This window comes from Mesoplodon bidens (assembly GCF_964165515.1).
Source record: "Mesoplodon bidens genome assembly, chromosome: 7".
Lineage (NCBI taxonomy): Eukaryota > Metazoa > Chordata > Mammalia > Artiodactyla > Ziphiidae > Mesoplodon > Mesoplodon bidens.
Window position 1 is genome coordinate 91,476,513 of NC_138164.1, and position 13,516 is coordinate 91,490,028.

The 13,516-nt window shown below is 49.0% G+C and overlaps 1 protein-coding gene across 2 annotated transcripts; it reads right to left on the reverse strand.

Moving 5' to 3' along the window:
• Window positions 1-629: 629 nt before the first annotated feature.
• Window positions 630-11,775, reverse strand: LMO2 (LIM domain only 2). Of its 2 annotated transcripts, none has more exons than XM_081239592.1 (4): window positions 11,491-11,775; window positions 10,792-11,017; window positions 6,471-6,686; window positions 630-1,637 (listed from the first exon to the last, which is right to left on the reverse strand). In XM_081239592.1, exons 2-4 carry the CDS (start codon window positions 10,830-10,832, stop codon window positions 1,418-1,420), a joined length of 477 nt encoding a protein of 158 aa, XP_081095718.1. In that variant the 5' UTR covers window positions 10,833-11,017; window positions 11,491-11,775; the 3' UTR covers window positions 630-1,417. The 2 variants fall into 2 exon arrangements, with proteins under 2 accessions (XP_081095718.1, XP_081095717.1); XM_081239591.1 differs by lacking the exon at window positions 11,491-11,775 and adding an exon at window positions 11,139-11,482.
• Window positions 11,776-13,516: the final 1,741 nt, after the last annotated feature.

Below are 13,516 nucleotides of genomic sequence, written 5' to 3' on the forward strand. Positions count from 1 at the left end.
TTGCCAATATTCGTATGTAACAACTGAAATACATCTCCCGTTAGTCTTTCACTGGGACGTTCTTGAACTAGTGAGCTGAGAAGTGATGACCAGCAGGTGGCGCTCTGAGTCAGTTCATGGCTGCCTGGATGCGGTGAAAGGCAAACGCACAGACGAGGTGCCTGCTTTAAATCCTCGAAGTAAGGTTCTCTTAACCACTTGTCATAAAATACCCTGAGACACATGTCTTGGAAAATCGAAGTGTCAAGCTCAGCATCTTTGCCACATTTCAAACTAGGTAATTACCTTCTCTCCCAAGGGAACCTGTTTTATGTATTTGTGTCCTTCCTAGGTTACAGGTTTCCCAAAGGCAAAGATCTTACCTTCTGTTCACTCTATACAACGCTGAAGTGAAATGCAGGTTTCACAATAGCAATCTAATTATTCTACATCCCTCTGAGCTACATGATGACCCGTTGGATACTAATTGCTAGTAATATAGAAACTGCCTGCCTCGTATAAACCCTAGCCATAAACTTGTTTTTATTTGACCTAAAAGTAAATTGCTTATTTACTTCTCCTTTACAACATAAAAAGCCATTTTTTTCCCTGCCATCCCAAATTATAAGTCATTACCAGGTAAACAACACTGCGTTTTAGTCAGTCATTTTTATTGTTCTCAGAGTTTTTTTAAACTACACACAACAAATACTTTGATATAATCTAAGATAATAAAATAGGTGAACAACTTTTCTTTTTTTTTAGATTTACATCTGTATAGAAACAATCTGTGGAACTCCTCACTTCAAAACTAAGGTGTCTAAAAACAGTGATTCATCAGCAATGCGTTAAAGAATTGTTTGGTTAAAAGTTGCAGTTTTCATTCTCAACTGAAATGTGGTCTCCATGCAGTGTCCCTTGGGTCCAAAGCTTAAGGCCTGGGGAAGGTGGCCAAGAAGAAAAGGATGGCCACTCTTCTCTCTGTCCTTCCCTTGTGTGGAGGACAGTGGTTGGAACAGGGTTCTCATAAAAGCCAGGAAGAAAAGAAATCAATTGCACATCTCTAGTTTTCAAGGGTTAAAGACATAACAAGTCTGGGCAGGACAAGTCCCCATCTGTAGATGGGAAGTTCCATCATGACGGCACAGAAGCCCCAACACTCTCTCCCTCGCTAATCATGTCAGTTATTACCCATAGGCTGTGGCCATTGTCCATAAGGTCTCCCTCAAGGCCAGTCCTTTTGTCACGTTTAAGTTTTGCCCCCTTGCATTACGTCACTTGGATGCTGTGTATTGGTTCTTGGTGTCCAATCAGGGTCTTTCATCCCCTAAGAAATGTCTCAGCCCACCCTCAAATCCCCCAAATGCCTAAGAGTGAAGACCCCACGGAGACAGTGACTTCAGTGAAACACCTCTCCAGAGATGCTGGGGCATCTGGCCTATATCATCCCATTGACCTTAGTCCACTCATAGATGTCCTGTTCACACACTATATCGGAGTTGATGAGGAGGTATCTGTCACCCACACAGAAATGCTTCTGACAGGCGGCACATTTGAAACATTCCAGGTGATACACTTTGTCCCTCACCCGCATCGTCATCTCGTAGGCACGGATCCGCCTGTCACAGGATGCGCAGAGGCCGTCCTGGCCAAAGAGCCTGGGGGGAAAACAAGAGAGAAGAGCTAAAGAGACAGTGGCACAGACAATACTGGAAGAAAGGGGCTGAGGATGGGTTCCACGCTGTAGGCTGGGTTCCCAAGACGTCCCAGCAAGGAAGAGCTGGGTCCAGACTGGTGGCTGACTCGTTCGCCGTCTTTCCTAGAAGGAAGTGGGTCCTCTGGGATGAGACCATATCTGTGGCATTTGTGTTTGGCATGACTCGTCCCTTTTCTGGGCTCTCTCCCTGCCCGCAGCCACCACCCTCCACGCCTCCAGGTTGCCCCGGGGCCCCACCTCTGTGGAAAAGACTCTCAGCTGAAGTGATTTCAGAGCTTAGGCATGGATTGTGCGTCTCTTCCCAGGGCGACTTTCATTTTCGAAGAGGAGCCGGAGTAAACCCCAGGGGCCCCTTTGAGAAGAAACTGACCAAGAATGCAATGAAATGGGCATCGTTCTGAGGCTCCCAAATCCTATCACATCAACAGCCACTAATATCACCCCCGGGGAGGGGTGGTCTTGAATTCCTTCCAAGGTACCAGGGCCATCTCCACATGACTGTTCGCTGGGACCCCGGCTTCTGGGAGACAGAGGGAGTTCAACCGAAAACACGTGGTGTAGTTAATCGTGCCTCGGAGATCTGGAGGGTGAGCAGCATCTCTCCACATAGAATGGAAGATCTTAATTGGAGTTCCCGCTGCCCCAGTGGCATGAGTCTCTGGAGAAACTTCTCTTCTGACACTGACATCAAGACTCTCCTAAGTCTCAGTTGACTGGTTACTTATATTAAGCAATATGTAGTGCCAAAGTGGGAGATGCAGTAGGGTGGAGCCTAGTGCAGTGGTTCTCCAAGTGTGGTCCTGGGACCAGCCATATTTGCATCACCCGGGAACTTGTTAGAAATGTTCACTCAGGCCCTCCTGATTGAGATGCTCTGTGGGTGAGGCCCAGCCATCTGTGTGGTCCTGAGCACGGCCAGGTGATTCTGATGCAGGCTGAAGTTTGAGAATCAGCCCGCAAGAGTGGGATAACACAAGCACTGGAATCAGAAGACTTGGGTTCAGCCAGGACTAGCCCTGAGTACCTGAGTGACCCTGGGGAGACCTCTCATTCCTCTGAGCTTGGCAGTGATCATAGCGTACCCCTCACCCGGCTGTTAAAGGATGGACGCAGGGCTTCCCTGGTGGCGCAGTGGTTGAGGGTCCGCCTGCCGATGCAGGGGACACGGGTTCGTGCCCCGGTCTGGGAAGATCCCACATGCCGCGGAGCGGCTGGGCCCGTGAGCCATGGCCGCTGAGCCTGCGCGTCCGGGGCCTGTGCTCCGCAACAGGAGAGGCCCGTGTACTGCCAAAAAAAAAAAAAAAAAGGATGGACGCAGCATGTCAAAGCACCAGCGTTCAAGGGCAAAGCCAGCGCTGGCTGTGTTTTAACACATCTTGGGGGTGTTCCAACAGGGCCAGTCTTGCTGCCAAAAGTCATTTTCCCACATGCCTGATTACATGGCATGTCAGCAGGTCCTTTCCACGGAAAACCTTCAGGGCGGTTTTAGGTGAATGCCTGTTCTTCTCGGAAGTTCTTATTAACTTCAGAATAGCAGAGAATCAACTGGTACGTCCTGAGAGGTTCTAGGGGAGATGAGGGCAGTTGACAAATTTGGAAACACATGAACAAAATGAATGTAACCAGGAAGACGTGGTCTGTGGGTAGAGAACTCATGGTTACAGCCAGGCCAGCTAATTTCCCTCCGAATCCTGCTTCCCATTTGAAGAGCTCTGAGCGTTTTCAAGGCACCACCTGGGAGCAAACTCATTACTGGGGGAGAACATTTCATCCCAAGGCAGCAGATGGTGGAGCTGTAGGGAACTGCCACCCTGGAGGTCACAGAGTGAAAAGACAGTTCTGATTTCCTGATTGTTCAGTAAGTTAAGTTTGGGCCCAAGTGACTTACAAAACAGTGTGCGTGGAATGAAGCCAACCACCTGGGGTGTGTGACCCTTACGGAAGGAGAGCGTTTATTAAAGGGAAGTTGGGGGTAAATTACAACACACGTCAGGCAGTTAATGAAAGGAAGGATGAAGGACTTGTATTTGGGAGACAAGTTCAGGTCCCAGCATCACCTCTAACTAGCCGGGTGCCCCAGAGCCAATGACATCCTCTGCCCTGGCTTCTGTGTCTTAAGCTATAAGGCAAGAGAACTGGAAGAGAAGGCCTCTGCAGGCCCTTACAAGCTCTGGTTTGCTGGGACTTCACTGATAGTGAAAATAGCCAGGACTTGACATCTAACTTGAGCGTTCACCTCTGGCACCAAGAATTGGTGCCTTAGGCTGGATATCCCAGAAACAGACCCTGAGACCAGGATTTATTAAGGATGTGTCATCAGGGGAAACAGGTAAGCTGGCAAGGGAAGCCGGACAGAAGGGGTACAAGGCAAGTAAAGTTGCACGCTCGGGCCAAGTCCCTCAGAAGGGGCTTCAGCCTGACTGCACGGGGCCTCTGGGGTGTAAGTTATGTCTCCAAGAGGCCCTGGCTCCCGGCAAGATTGCAGGACTTTGGTCTCCGGCAGTGCCAGCCACTGGGCCAGGTCTGTTGGGCATGTGTGGGGGGGGCAGTGGGCACACTTCTGGCTTTAACAGACACGGGTGCTGGCTGTTGAAAGTAAAACACTTAGGGGTGGGGAGGCACTGCACACAAAAATTGGTAAAAAGCGATCCGAGGGGATCTGGGCTGGGCGCTGATATTAACAGCTACTCTTTGGTTCCCAAGAAAACAACATAATAGCACAGGGTTTATTTAGGTTCTGCATGGAGGTCTCATGAATATTTGAGGCTAAATGTCTGAAAGGGACTGTAACAGGCAAGTCAAACATTGGAAACCCTCAGGGAGAGAAGTTCTCCTGGGGCAGGGGTGGGTGGGCAGGGGAGAAGGACTGAACCCCCTCATAGAACCCATTTCCTGACTCCTCCAACTTGCCTTTTGCAAAGACACTGCCAGACATGTTAAGAATGCAAGCAAACAAGTCCATGGCTAAAGGGCCATGCCTGCAGCAAGAAATGATTTTTCTCCTCTGTCAAGAGGTGTCATGTCTGAAGCTTCCTCCTGCCCATTTTAATAACAATAATATAAATATGAAAGGATGGCTGGAAACGCTTGCACTAACACAGAGTTAATTAACATGTTGCCTAGGAATGTAGCAGGGAGAAGAATTATTTCATGTCACCAAGACACAAGTTAATTAACACTGGGTTCTCCCAGACTATTTTTTTTTCTCTCCTTTTTAAAAATGCAAGAGATTAACAAGCCCAGGCAGCACGGGGTTTATTCTTGAATGTTATACAAAACCCGCAGAGATAGGGAGAAGCCCGGGCTCTTTTGACCTTACTCTATCTGTACTTCATTTAATAAGATTCAAATGATTTGACAGGGATGTAGTCAGGGGGCCCAATGGGAATCATTTACCCGTCTGCTTTCTGCACTGTCTTGGCAAACTGAGAGCGAGCAGAATCAGGTCTCTATTTATCCCAGTTCTGTTTTCTCGTTACTTAATAAAAAATTGACCAAAATTAAAATCATGATCCTTGGAAACCTGACTTCTTTTCTCGGAACCACCAAATTTGCAAGGACTTTATCAGGAAATTTGGGGGTGGGAAGCTTACTCTGTCAGTCTCTGGGTGAACAGATAAGCTTCCTTTCACCATGGAATAGCCTGCATTATTTTTCTTTTTTAATGTAAAATGCTCTGAGGGCAGGTTTGGGAGGAAGAGCTGGCCTGGCAGCCAAGGGCGCTGGAGTCTAAACAAGCTTCCCTGGTTTGGGTGGTTCTAATGTATTAGGGCTGCATGCTCCACAGACCCTCTGCCACAGGAAGATGGCAAAAGTCTGACAGCTACACAGTTAAGCAGATTTGACAGCAGAGGGCACAGAGTTACCTCTGCAGCAGCTAATATGAAACTGGAAATGCTAGAACATTCCGGGCAAAGGCACTCATCTGAGTGCTGGAAAATTCACATAGTCACACGTATGATCCAGAGCATCCAAGATGTCCTCACTGCCTGTCTCACTGGGTGTTCTAGAGTTCCTTTTTTGCCTTTCCATTCTTTCATTTCTTTGTTCATTAGATCAGAAAAGACTCTAATGATAAATGTCATGAGCAGCTAACATCTATTTGATCCTCATACTCATGCACCAAGCCAAGCACTTTACATGTATCACCCCATCTAATTCCCACCGTTTCTTGGAAGTAGGTATCGCTGTTATCCCCATTTTACAGATGAGGAAATCGAGGCTTAGGAAGGTTACATAACTTGTCCAAGGTCACAGAGCTAGAAAGCAGTGGTGCCGGGGCTCAAACCAACAGCTGACTTCAGGGCCTTCCTGCTGTGACCGTCAAATCCTTGGAGTGCCATGGCGAGATCATGCTTTCTATTTTTAAATTTCTCATCACATAATATTGGAATCTTACAAAAGAATATTTAGAACATATAGGTATATTTTGAAGCATTAGATAGGCTCCTAGGAGCCCACACTCAAACTTAGAAACCACAAAGCTCCCAGCTCCTCTGGCACGTCCTGTGCCTTCCTCCCCAACCTTCTCCCCTTTTCTGCCCCACAGAGGGAACCGCTATTCTGAATTTTGTGTTCATCACTCTCTTGCCTTTAAAATATTAGAATTTGACCATGTAGGAATGCATCCCTGAGAACATGCTTCTCGAACAGGAAGAAAGGCCGACTGCTTCCCTGCATCGGGCAGCTGAGACCCAGCCTGACCTCGCTGGGGCAAGAGGCAGGCACTGGGGGAGACAGACCCACAGCCCCAGGAGGGCAGTGAGGACAGTACCTGAGATAGTCTCTGCGGCAGAGCTTCCTGCCCAGCTTGTAGTAGAGGCGCCGGCCCACCTCGCCCAGCCGGCACCCGCAGAGGTCACAGCTGAGGCAGTCCTCGTGCCAGTACTGGTCGATGGCCTTCAGGAAGTAGCGGTCCCCGATGTTCTGCTGGCAGCCTCCACATGTCAGCAGGGATGGGGGGATCTGCAGCACCTCATCCACTGGCTCCCTGGAAAGAAGGCCAAGCATTAGGGATGACCTCATCTTGGGGAGACAAGCACGGGGGAGGGGTCAGGAGTCATGCTGTGCCCAACAGGAAACCTCATTCAATTGCCTGTAGGTGACATAGGAGAAAGGAGGGGACAACATATACCTAGGGCAGACTGCAGAGAGACCCTGCCAACCTTGGGTTAGGACAGGAGAGAGCTAGACCCTATATCCTAGATCCTGGAAGAGGCAAGTGCGGGGGCACCAAGGGGCACCAAGGTAACTGCAGGTGGTACTGCACCCCTACCCACAGTCCAGCCCCACTTTCTCGGCACCTGTGGTCTCTCTTCTTTATCTCCCTCCTACTCCACCTCCACACCTCTCCTCTTTCCTCCTCACGTACCCAGGACCCAAGGGCACTGCCCAAACCCAGAGGAGGCACCCAGGACAACCAGAGTTGCTCGCTGCCAGGACAGTGACTTCCTAGAGGGCTAAGAATCTGCAAATTCCCTTTTGAATCTCCGTGGCATCCTGCCTCAAACCCTTCCCAACTGCACAAAAGCAGAGGTGAGGAAGGAAGAAAGAAGAAAGGGACCCCAAGTTATTTTAGGTTGCTTTCTCTTTCCAAGATAAAAATTCCATCAGGATATAATAGAAATTCTCATTATTATTATCTTGTAATAGAAATTCCGCATCCCATCCTTCTTACTGAATGAATCCTTGGAGAAAAATCTCAGGTGCTAATTAAGGCCACTGTTAAACTTATAAAGGACATCAAACCGAACTTTCTGCGCGTGAACATTTTTACGCAGCAAAACTGATTTGGATGAAGTTGATTTAGGAAAGAAAATGGGGAGAGGGGCAATAATTATTTTCAAGAGAGTGGAAGGCAATTAAACAGACTCTGAAATCTCCATCCAGGCAACTGTTAGGAGTGAGCCTGTGATGTGTGTTCTTTCACCACAATGTCATACAGTGTCTCCAGTTCACTCTGCTTAACTGGAATCTGAATACTTCTGTTTTACATTTTAAAAGAAATAACTTTATTTGCCAAAAGAAAATAAAGGGAGTGGGAGAAATGATTCTCTCACCAGATGGGACACAGGAAAAACAGAATACCTGTTGATCTGTGACAATTAGCAAGTGCTTTCTTGAACCTCACTCAAACACAAATCTATTTTTCAAAAATCTATTATGTTTAGAAAAATGGAACTGCCTCCAACTGTGAAATTCCCAAAGGGAGTTTCCCCCTCGGTACTTTGAGGGTATAAATCTGTCTCCTATTTCCAGCTGATGCTAACTTACCAGGTGACCTTGTGTCCTGATTGGCCTGTGCCCACAGCACTCAGCATCCTTTACACCTAGGGATGACAAGGCTCAGGGAATCAGTGTTGGTAACACACTCTGACAGCTTCAGGTGACTCTGTCTGTAATGTGCATACCTCCCTGTGAATATTTAGGGCTACTGAAACCGAGCCCACACTTTGTAGATCAAGTATGAGGGTCCTTTGTGAGATGATCTCCTTTTAGAACAGGGAAATGTAAAACCCAAACCAGTTTTCTCCTAAAAACTCAAGACTTTGAATAGTTTTAAGAATTCACTGAAGCCTGGCTTGCTTTTCTTTGTTTCCACGGGTTATACATAAAGACTTCCATTCTCCCTCCTGAAAAATAAAACACCAGCATTTTCACATGCATCACCTCAGAATCGCATCTCTTCCCTTTCCACAGCCCGTGGTCTTACTTTAGGCTTTCAGAAACACTCGTGGAACCTCAACACTGCTGGATGCCCTGATGCTGAGCCTGCCAACCAACTGTGAAAGAAGAGAATTTGCACTTAGCTGGTGCAAAAACTGCCTGGAATTAAAATGAACTGCTCTTGTTACTCACAGGGAGGCGGTAGGGGCCACTGGTGGCACAGTGGAGGAAATCTCTGTGTCTGTGAATCCTGGCTGTCTTTCTGTCTAAATGTTTCATTTGCATATGCCTTGGCAAATTTCTGTGTGTAATTTGGAGATGCTGATCAGACTGACCTCAGCTGCACTGACCCAAGTATGTACACAATGAAGCTTCTGGTAGAATAGTGGTCCACAGTAGAAATGGTAAGCAAAAGAGCTATTGTGATGGCCTGAGATGAGATAGGAAAGGATAGGATAAGATATTGGCTCTATCTTCCTATAATTAATGATAATATCACATTATCTTTGGTGGATGTTCCAAGCCAATAACTGAGTGGGATTCACTCTCTAATATTTTATATTCTCCTAGAGCCTAACTGAATATTACACCTAAACGCACTTCGGCCTGGATTGCTGGGATAATTTCCCAACAATTTCCAAGAGAGATAGGGAAAACATGTGCTGCAGTAATTTCTCAGTTAGCTGGTCCATCTCCAATTAGAGCTTGTCTGCATTGGGCAAATAGTGAAGCAAAGGGTGAGAAGACCACCCTTCAGTAGGTGCCTGCTGCGTTATGAGGTAAAGATGTTTCAATGTTCCAATCTCAGTGAAAAAGCACAAACTTTGAAAAGAGAAACACTTCCTTCAGGGAACTGAAACCTCCAGATTTATCTTCTAATAAAAGGCTTAGTGATTGAGTTCTGCTGATCGAAAAGGCATTAGGCACCTTTCAAAGGTAATTCATCCAATTCACTCTCTTATTGTATTACTATGGTCTTGCCCGGGCTCTGAAAACTCAGGGCTAAGTTGTAATTCTCGGTTTGTTAAAAAAAAAAAAAAAAAAAAAAAAGAGCAAACCACCCCTTAAACCCAGTGTTTTCGTAGATATATACTTTTAAAAAGGAATGTTATCTTTCTCCTGAGAATTTAAGGAAGCTGGGTTTTTGTTAGAACAAACCAGACTCCTTATAGAACTGGCATCTGAACCTTCAAGATTGAATAGTGATGTTTATATTCTCACTAGATCACGGTACTTCCTGTGTTTTATGAGAACACGCTGAGCTTTTATGCTGGTAACTGAGGGTAAAACCCAGGTATATAAACACCATAGGAGACAAACTGGGAGGAGGAGGTACTTCAATCAGGAAAGCACAATTCTTTTAAAGCAGAAAAAGAAAAGAAAACAAAACAAAACAAATGCCTCTTAAAAGCACAAATGGACAAGTCATTAACCAGCTCCTTTGGTCTGTGTAACAAATCCCTTCAAAGGATTAGATGGGGACTTCAAAGGAATAAATGTTCTCAAAACCAGACAGCTAATGAATCTTAAAAGGGCATTTGCGCTGACGGCTAAATGATATCTTAAAACAACCCTTTCTCCCCGTCTTAACACTAAGGAATGGGCTGGAGGTAAACATTGGGAAGAGGGGATACTTCAAACCAGTCAGAGCCTCAGGAAAACAAATGCAGTTCATTAGAGCTCCGGTTCCCAGACTCCAAACCCTTTGAGACTGTGATAAAAGCCGTGAGACTCCGCTCCCCAGAAAAAATTCACCTATACGCAAAATGGTGCACTAACTTTCGAGGTTCAAAGGTCCCCATCGGTGGACCCCGAGGGGAGAGGCGGGGACGTGTATCCAGATTAACTCCGTGTTTAGCTGCTCTAAAATCTCTGGAGGCCTGAGTGAGCTCCGAGGTGAATTCTCGCACCTCCTCACCCGCCGGTCCCTGGCGCTGCGGGCAGCCGCTCCACCTGAGGACCGGGAACGGGGCCGTCGGGGACTCGGGAGGCCTCCACTTGTAATGTCCTCCTTTCCGGGACCAAGTGGACAAAGAGAAAGGGGACCAAGAAGGAACGAGAGGGGAGAAAGGCGCAGAATCGAGTCCTGAAGGCTCTCGGGACTGCACCTGCGCGCCTCCGACCTCCCCCTCTGCCTGCTCCGGTGGAAACTTTCTGGCCCTCAGTGGCTTTGGGGAGCGTCCCAGGTAGCCGGGAGGGGCCCGCAGCGGCGCCGGGTCGACCCTCTCTTCCTGCCGCCCGCCACCCAGCCCCTCTCCCAGTGTCCCCGGAGTCACCCGATAGGATGCGGGAGCCGCGCGCAAGGCAGAGGGAACCAAGGGCACGCTGCGGGCGCACACCTGGAGCCTTCTAGCCGGCCGCCCGCGCCACCTTGCCGCCCCGGGGCGCGAGGCCGTGGACATCGTGGGTGGCAGGGGCGCTGCACTTACTCAGACGGGTCCAGGCTCTTCCTCTCGATGGCCGAGGACATTGGGGAGGGAGGTGGTGTGCCAGGCGGCGGGGGCGCTCCCTTTGTGGCGCGGGGCTGGCCGGCTGCAGGGGCTCGGACCCCCTCGGATGCTCGGGCGCCGCCGCCTCCGCTCCTGCGCCTCCTCTTGTTCCGGCGCTCTGGCGGCGAGCTCGCCCCTCCGCGCTCAAGGACAGTCACCGCGCTCCCTTCAAACGCCAAAGAGAGAGAGCGAATCACCGGGCTGCCGCGCGCCGCGGCCGAGGCGGGGACAGGGGCGCGCAGCCTGCCCCGGGCGGCTGCAGCTGCCGCTGCTGCTCAGGACTTAACCTTCCATCCCGGTCCCGCCGCCGCCGCCCGGTCCGGCTCGGCTCGCGCGCTGTCGCCGGCTCCGCGCCGCCCGCGGGAATGGGGCGCGACCGTCCGGCTGCCCCTCGCCCCTCGCCCCTTCGGCCCGGGTCGCGGCGCGCAGCTAGCCGCCGAGGGCAGGGAGGGGGCGGCGGCCTGGGGGCCGGGAGGGGACTGCGCCTCTCTCCCCCGGCTCCCTCCTCTCTCGGGAAGGTCTATTTTCGCTCAGCTTCCCTCTGTCTCTGGTTTCATTTCCTTTTTCCTGATCACGATTCAAATACAATAGAAGGAAATCACATTTAAAGAGACAGCTGCCCGGTACCCACCCCCCCACCTTCTTTTTTCTTCTTCTTCTTCTTCTTTTTTTTTTTTTTTAACTGGGCTCCTGGGGATTAGCGATACAAACAGCAGCCGCCGCCGCCGCCGCCGCCGCAGCGGCCGCAGCAGGACTGAGTTGGCGTCTTAAAGGGGCCAGCGTCGGGGACGGGGAGAGTCTCTCAGTGAACACCTCTCCTTGGAGAGGCGGCTGGGTTGCCTCTAAATCATTCTTTAGGGATTCCCCGCTTCGGCGTTGCCCTTTTGGTAAACTAAGATTGAAAGTAACCAGCGGGCCGCTCGAGGAAGAAAGAAAAGACAAGAATGCGAAATAAGCACATACAGAGATGCACGCGTTCCGAGTGGCGTTCGCGCCCGTTCGAGGTTCCAGGTCCGCGGACACGGGGCGCGGAGATGCCCCAGACAGCTCGGCTCTGCTGGCTGCGGACTTGCGACTGCGTCCGCGCTCCAGACAGGCGACGGGAACTGTGCGAGCAGAGGCCGCACGGGCTGGGTACGCCTGAGCAGTGCCAGGGGCAGCTAATCCCAGAGGGAGCGTGGTTGGGAGGGACCAAGCTGATCTCAGTCTCCTCTCCATCTGCTGGCGGCAGAATTCCCTCCCTCAGCATCTTTCAAAAATCGGACTCCTGCGGTTAAACTGGCCCCTGTAAAGTGCCAATAGTACTCTGCATAGAGAAGAGTGCCTCTCCAATGAGGGAGAGACTATTTTGCCCTGGGTCAGGGAAAGAGAGAGAAGCCAGACTTGATTTTCGAGTTCAGGTTTCCCCTCCAACCTCAAGGGCAAATTCTAGGGAGAGGGAGGAATGCAGAAGGGGAGAGGAGGAGGCTAATAATCTGCCCTTGTGTAGAGCAAAACTTTAGGTCTCTTGGACCTCATCAGAATTCCTTGAAAATAACTGCATTCAGAAATTATTACTAAAGGCCTACTTGTGCATGACACCAGTCACAAGTCTTGTAAAGAAGAAACTACCAAGTACTCTCAGGATCCATAGTTTTATATGAGCAGTCTGGATCATGATCATGGATATTGTATTCCCATTTTAAAGATGGCACTGAAGGACCTGGATGAGTTCACCCTGAAAGGTGGTGGCTGAAATCAGAAGTGCATCCCTGTAGGCATCGTTTTCCCTGTTCAGAGCTTATCCTCACTAACTTCTCACACGTATAACCAGAATTTACTATTGCTTGCATGCTCTTGTCCTTTCCTTACCTCCATGTCCAAAGCTTGGGTCCTTATGGGTATAATTAAAATCTCTCTCAATCTCCACCCGTCCCGTGTGTGTGTGTGTGTGTGTGTGTGTGTGTGTGTGTGTGTGTGTGTCAAAGGAAGACTTAAGAGCAGCTTTGGGTCCAACTCAAGGCCTCTTGAGTCTCTAAAAAGGCCTTCTCTGCTCCTTGTTTTTAATTTAAAAAGGGAAAGTGCCTAGAATTTTTAGGTCAGCCTAAATTATGTGATAACCATGTAACCTACCACTCTACAATCGGAAATGAAAATAAACATATATATATAAGCTGTAAGGAGCAGTTCACCTACTTACAACCAGTCAATGTGGTGATTAAATGCTAGGACTTGGGCATCCGACTGCCTGGGTTTGACTTAAGCTCTTACTTATAAGCTAGCGGGGCCTATCTAGGAAAGTTACTTAACCTGAGGAGGCAGTGTTGGTAGTGGCTCTGGAGTCAGACCACCTGCATCCCAACCCACCATTTCCCACCTGTGAACCTGGGCAAACAGCAGGAATTTAAATGCCCAAGATCCTCATCTGTCAATGGGGTGCCAGAACCTATTGATTAGTTGTTGTGAGGATGAGTGATTGCATGCAGTGTGGCCCTTAGACGTGTAATGAGCTGGGGGAAATAACAGATATGAGATTACATACATGGATAGCATTTGGTGTGTATTAAGCTCTCATAAATGGTAGCTTCTGTGTTATAGCAGAATATCGTTGGGAGAATTTAAAAAGAGTTTGAAATTAAATTTAAAGGTGAGCTGGGGGTTAAAAATGAGAATTTCCTGCCCAAAT

What these genes read in the sequence shown, in the direction of transcription:
- LMO2 (XM_081239591.1), bottom strand. An exon ending in AAGAGCCTGGACCCGTCTGA is followed by an intron (nt 6,687 to 10,791) that starts GTAAGTGCAGCG and finishes CCTTCTTTCCAG; the next exon opens with GGAGCCAGTGGATGAGGTGC. An exon ending in TGCCGCAGAGACTATCTCAG is followed by an intron (nt 1,638 to 6,470) that starts GTACTGTCCTCA and finishes TTTTCCCCCCAG; the next exon opens with GCTCTTTGGCCAGGACGGCC.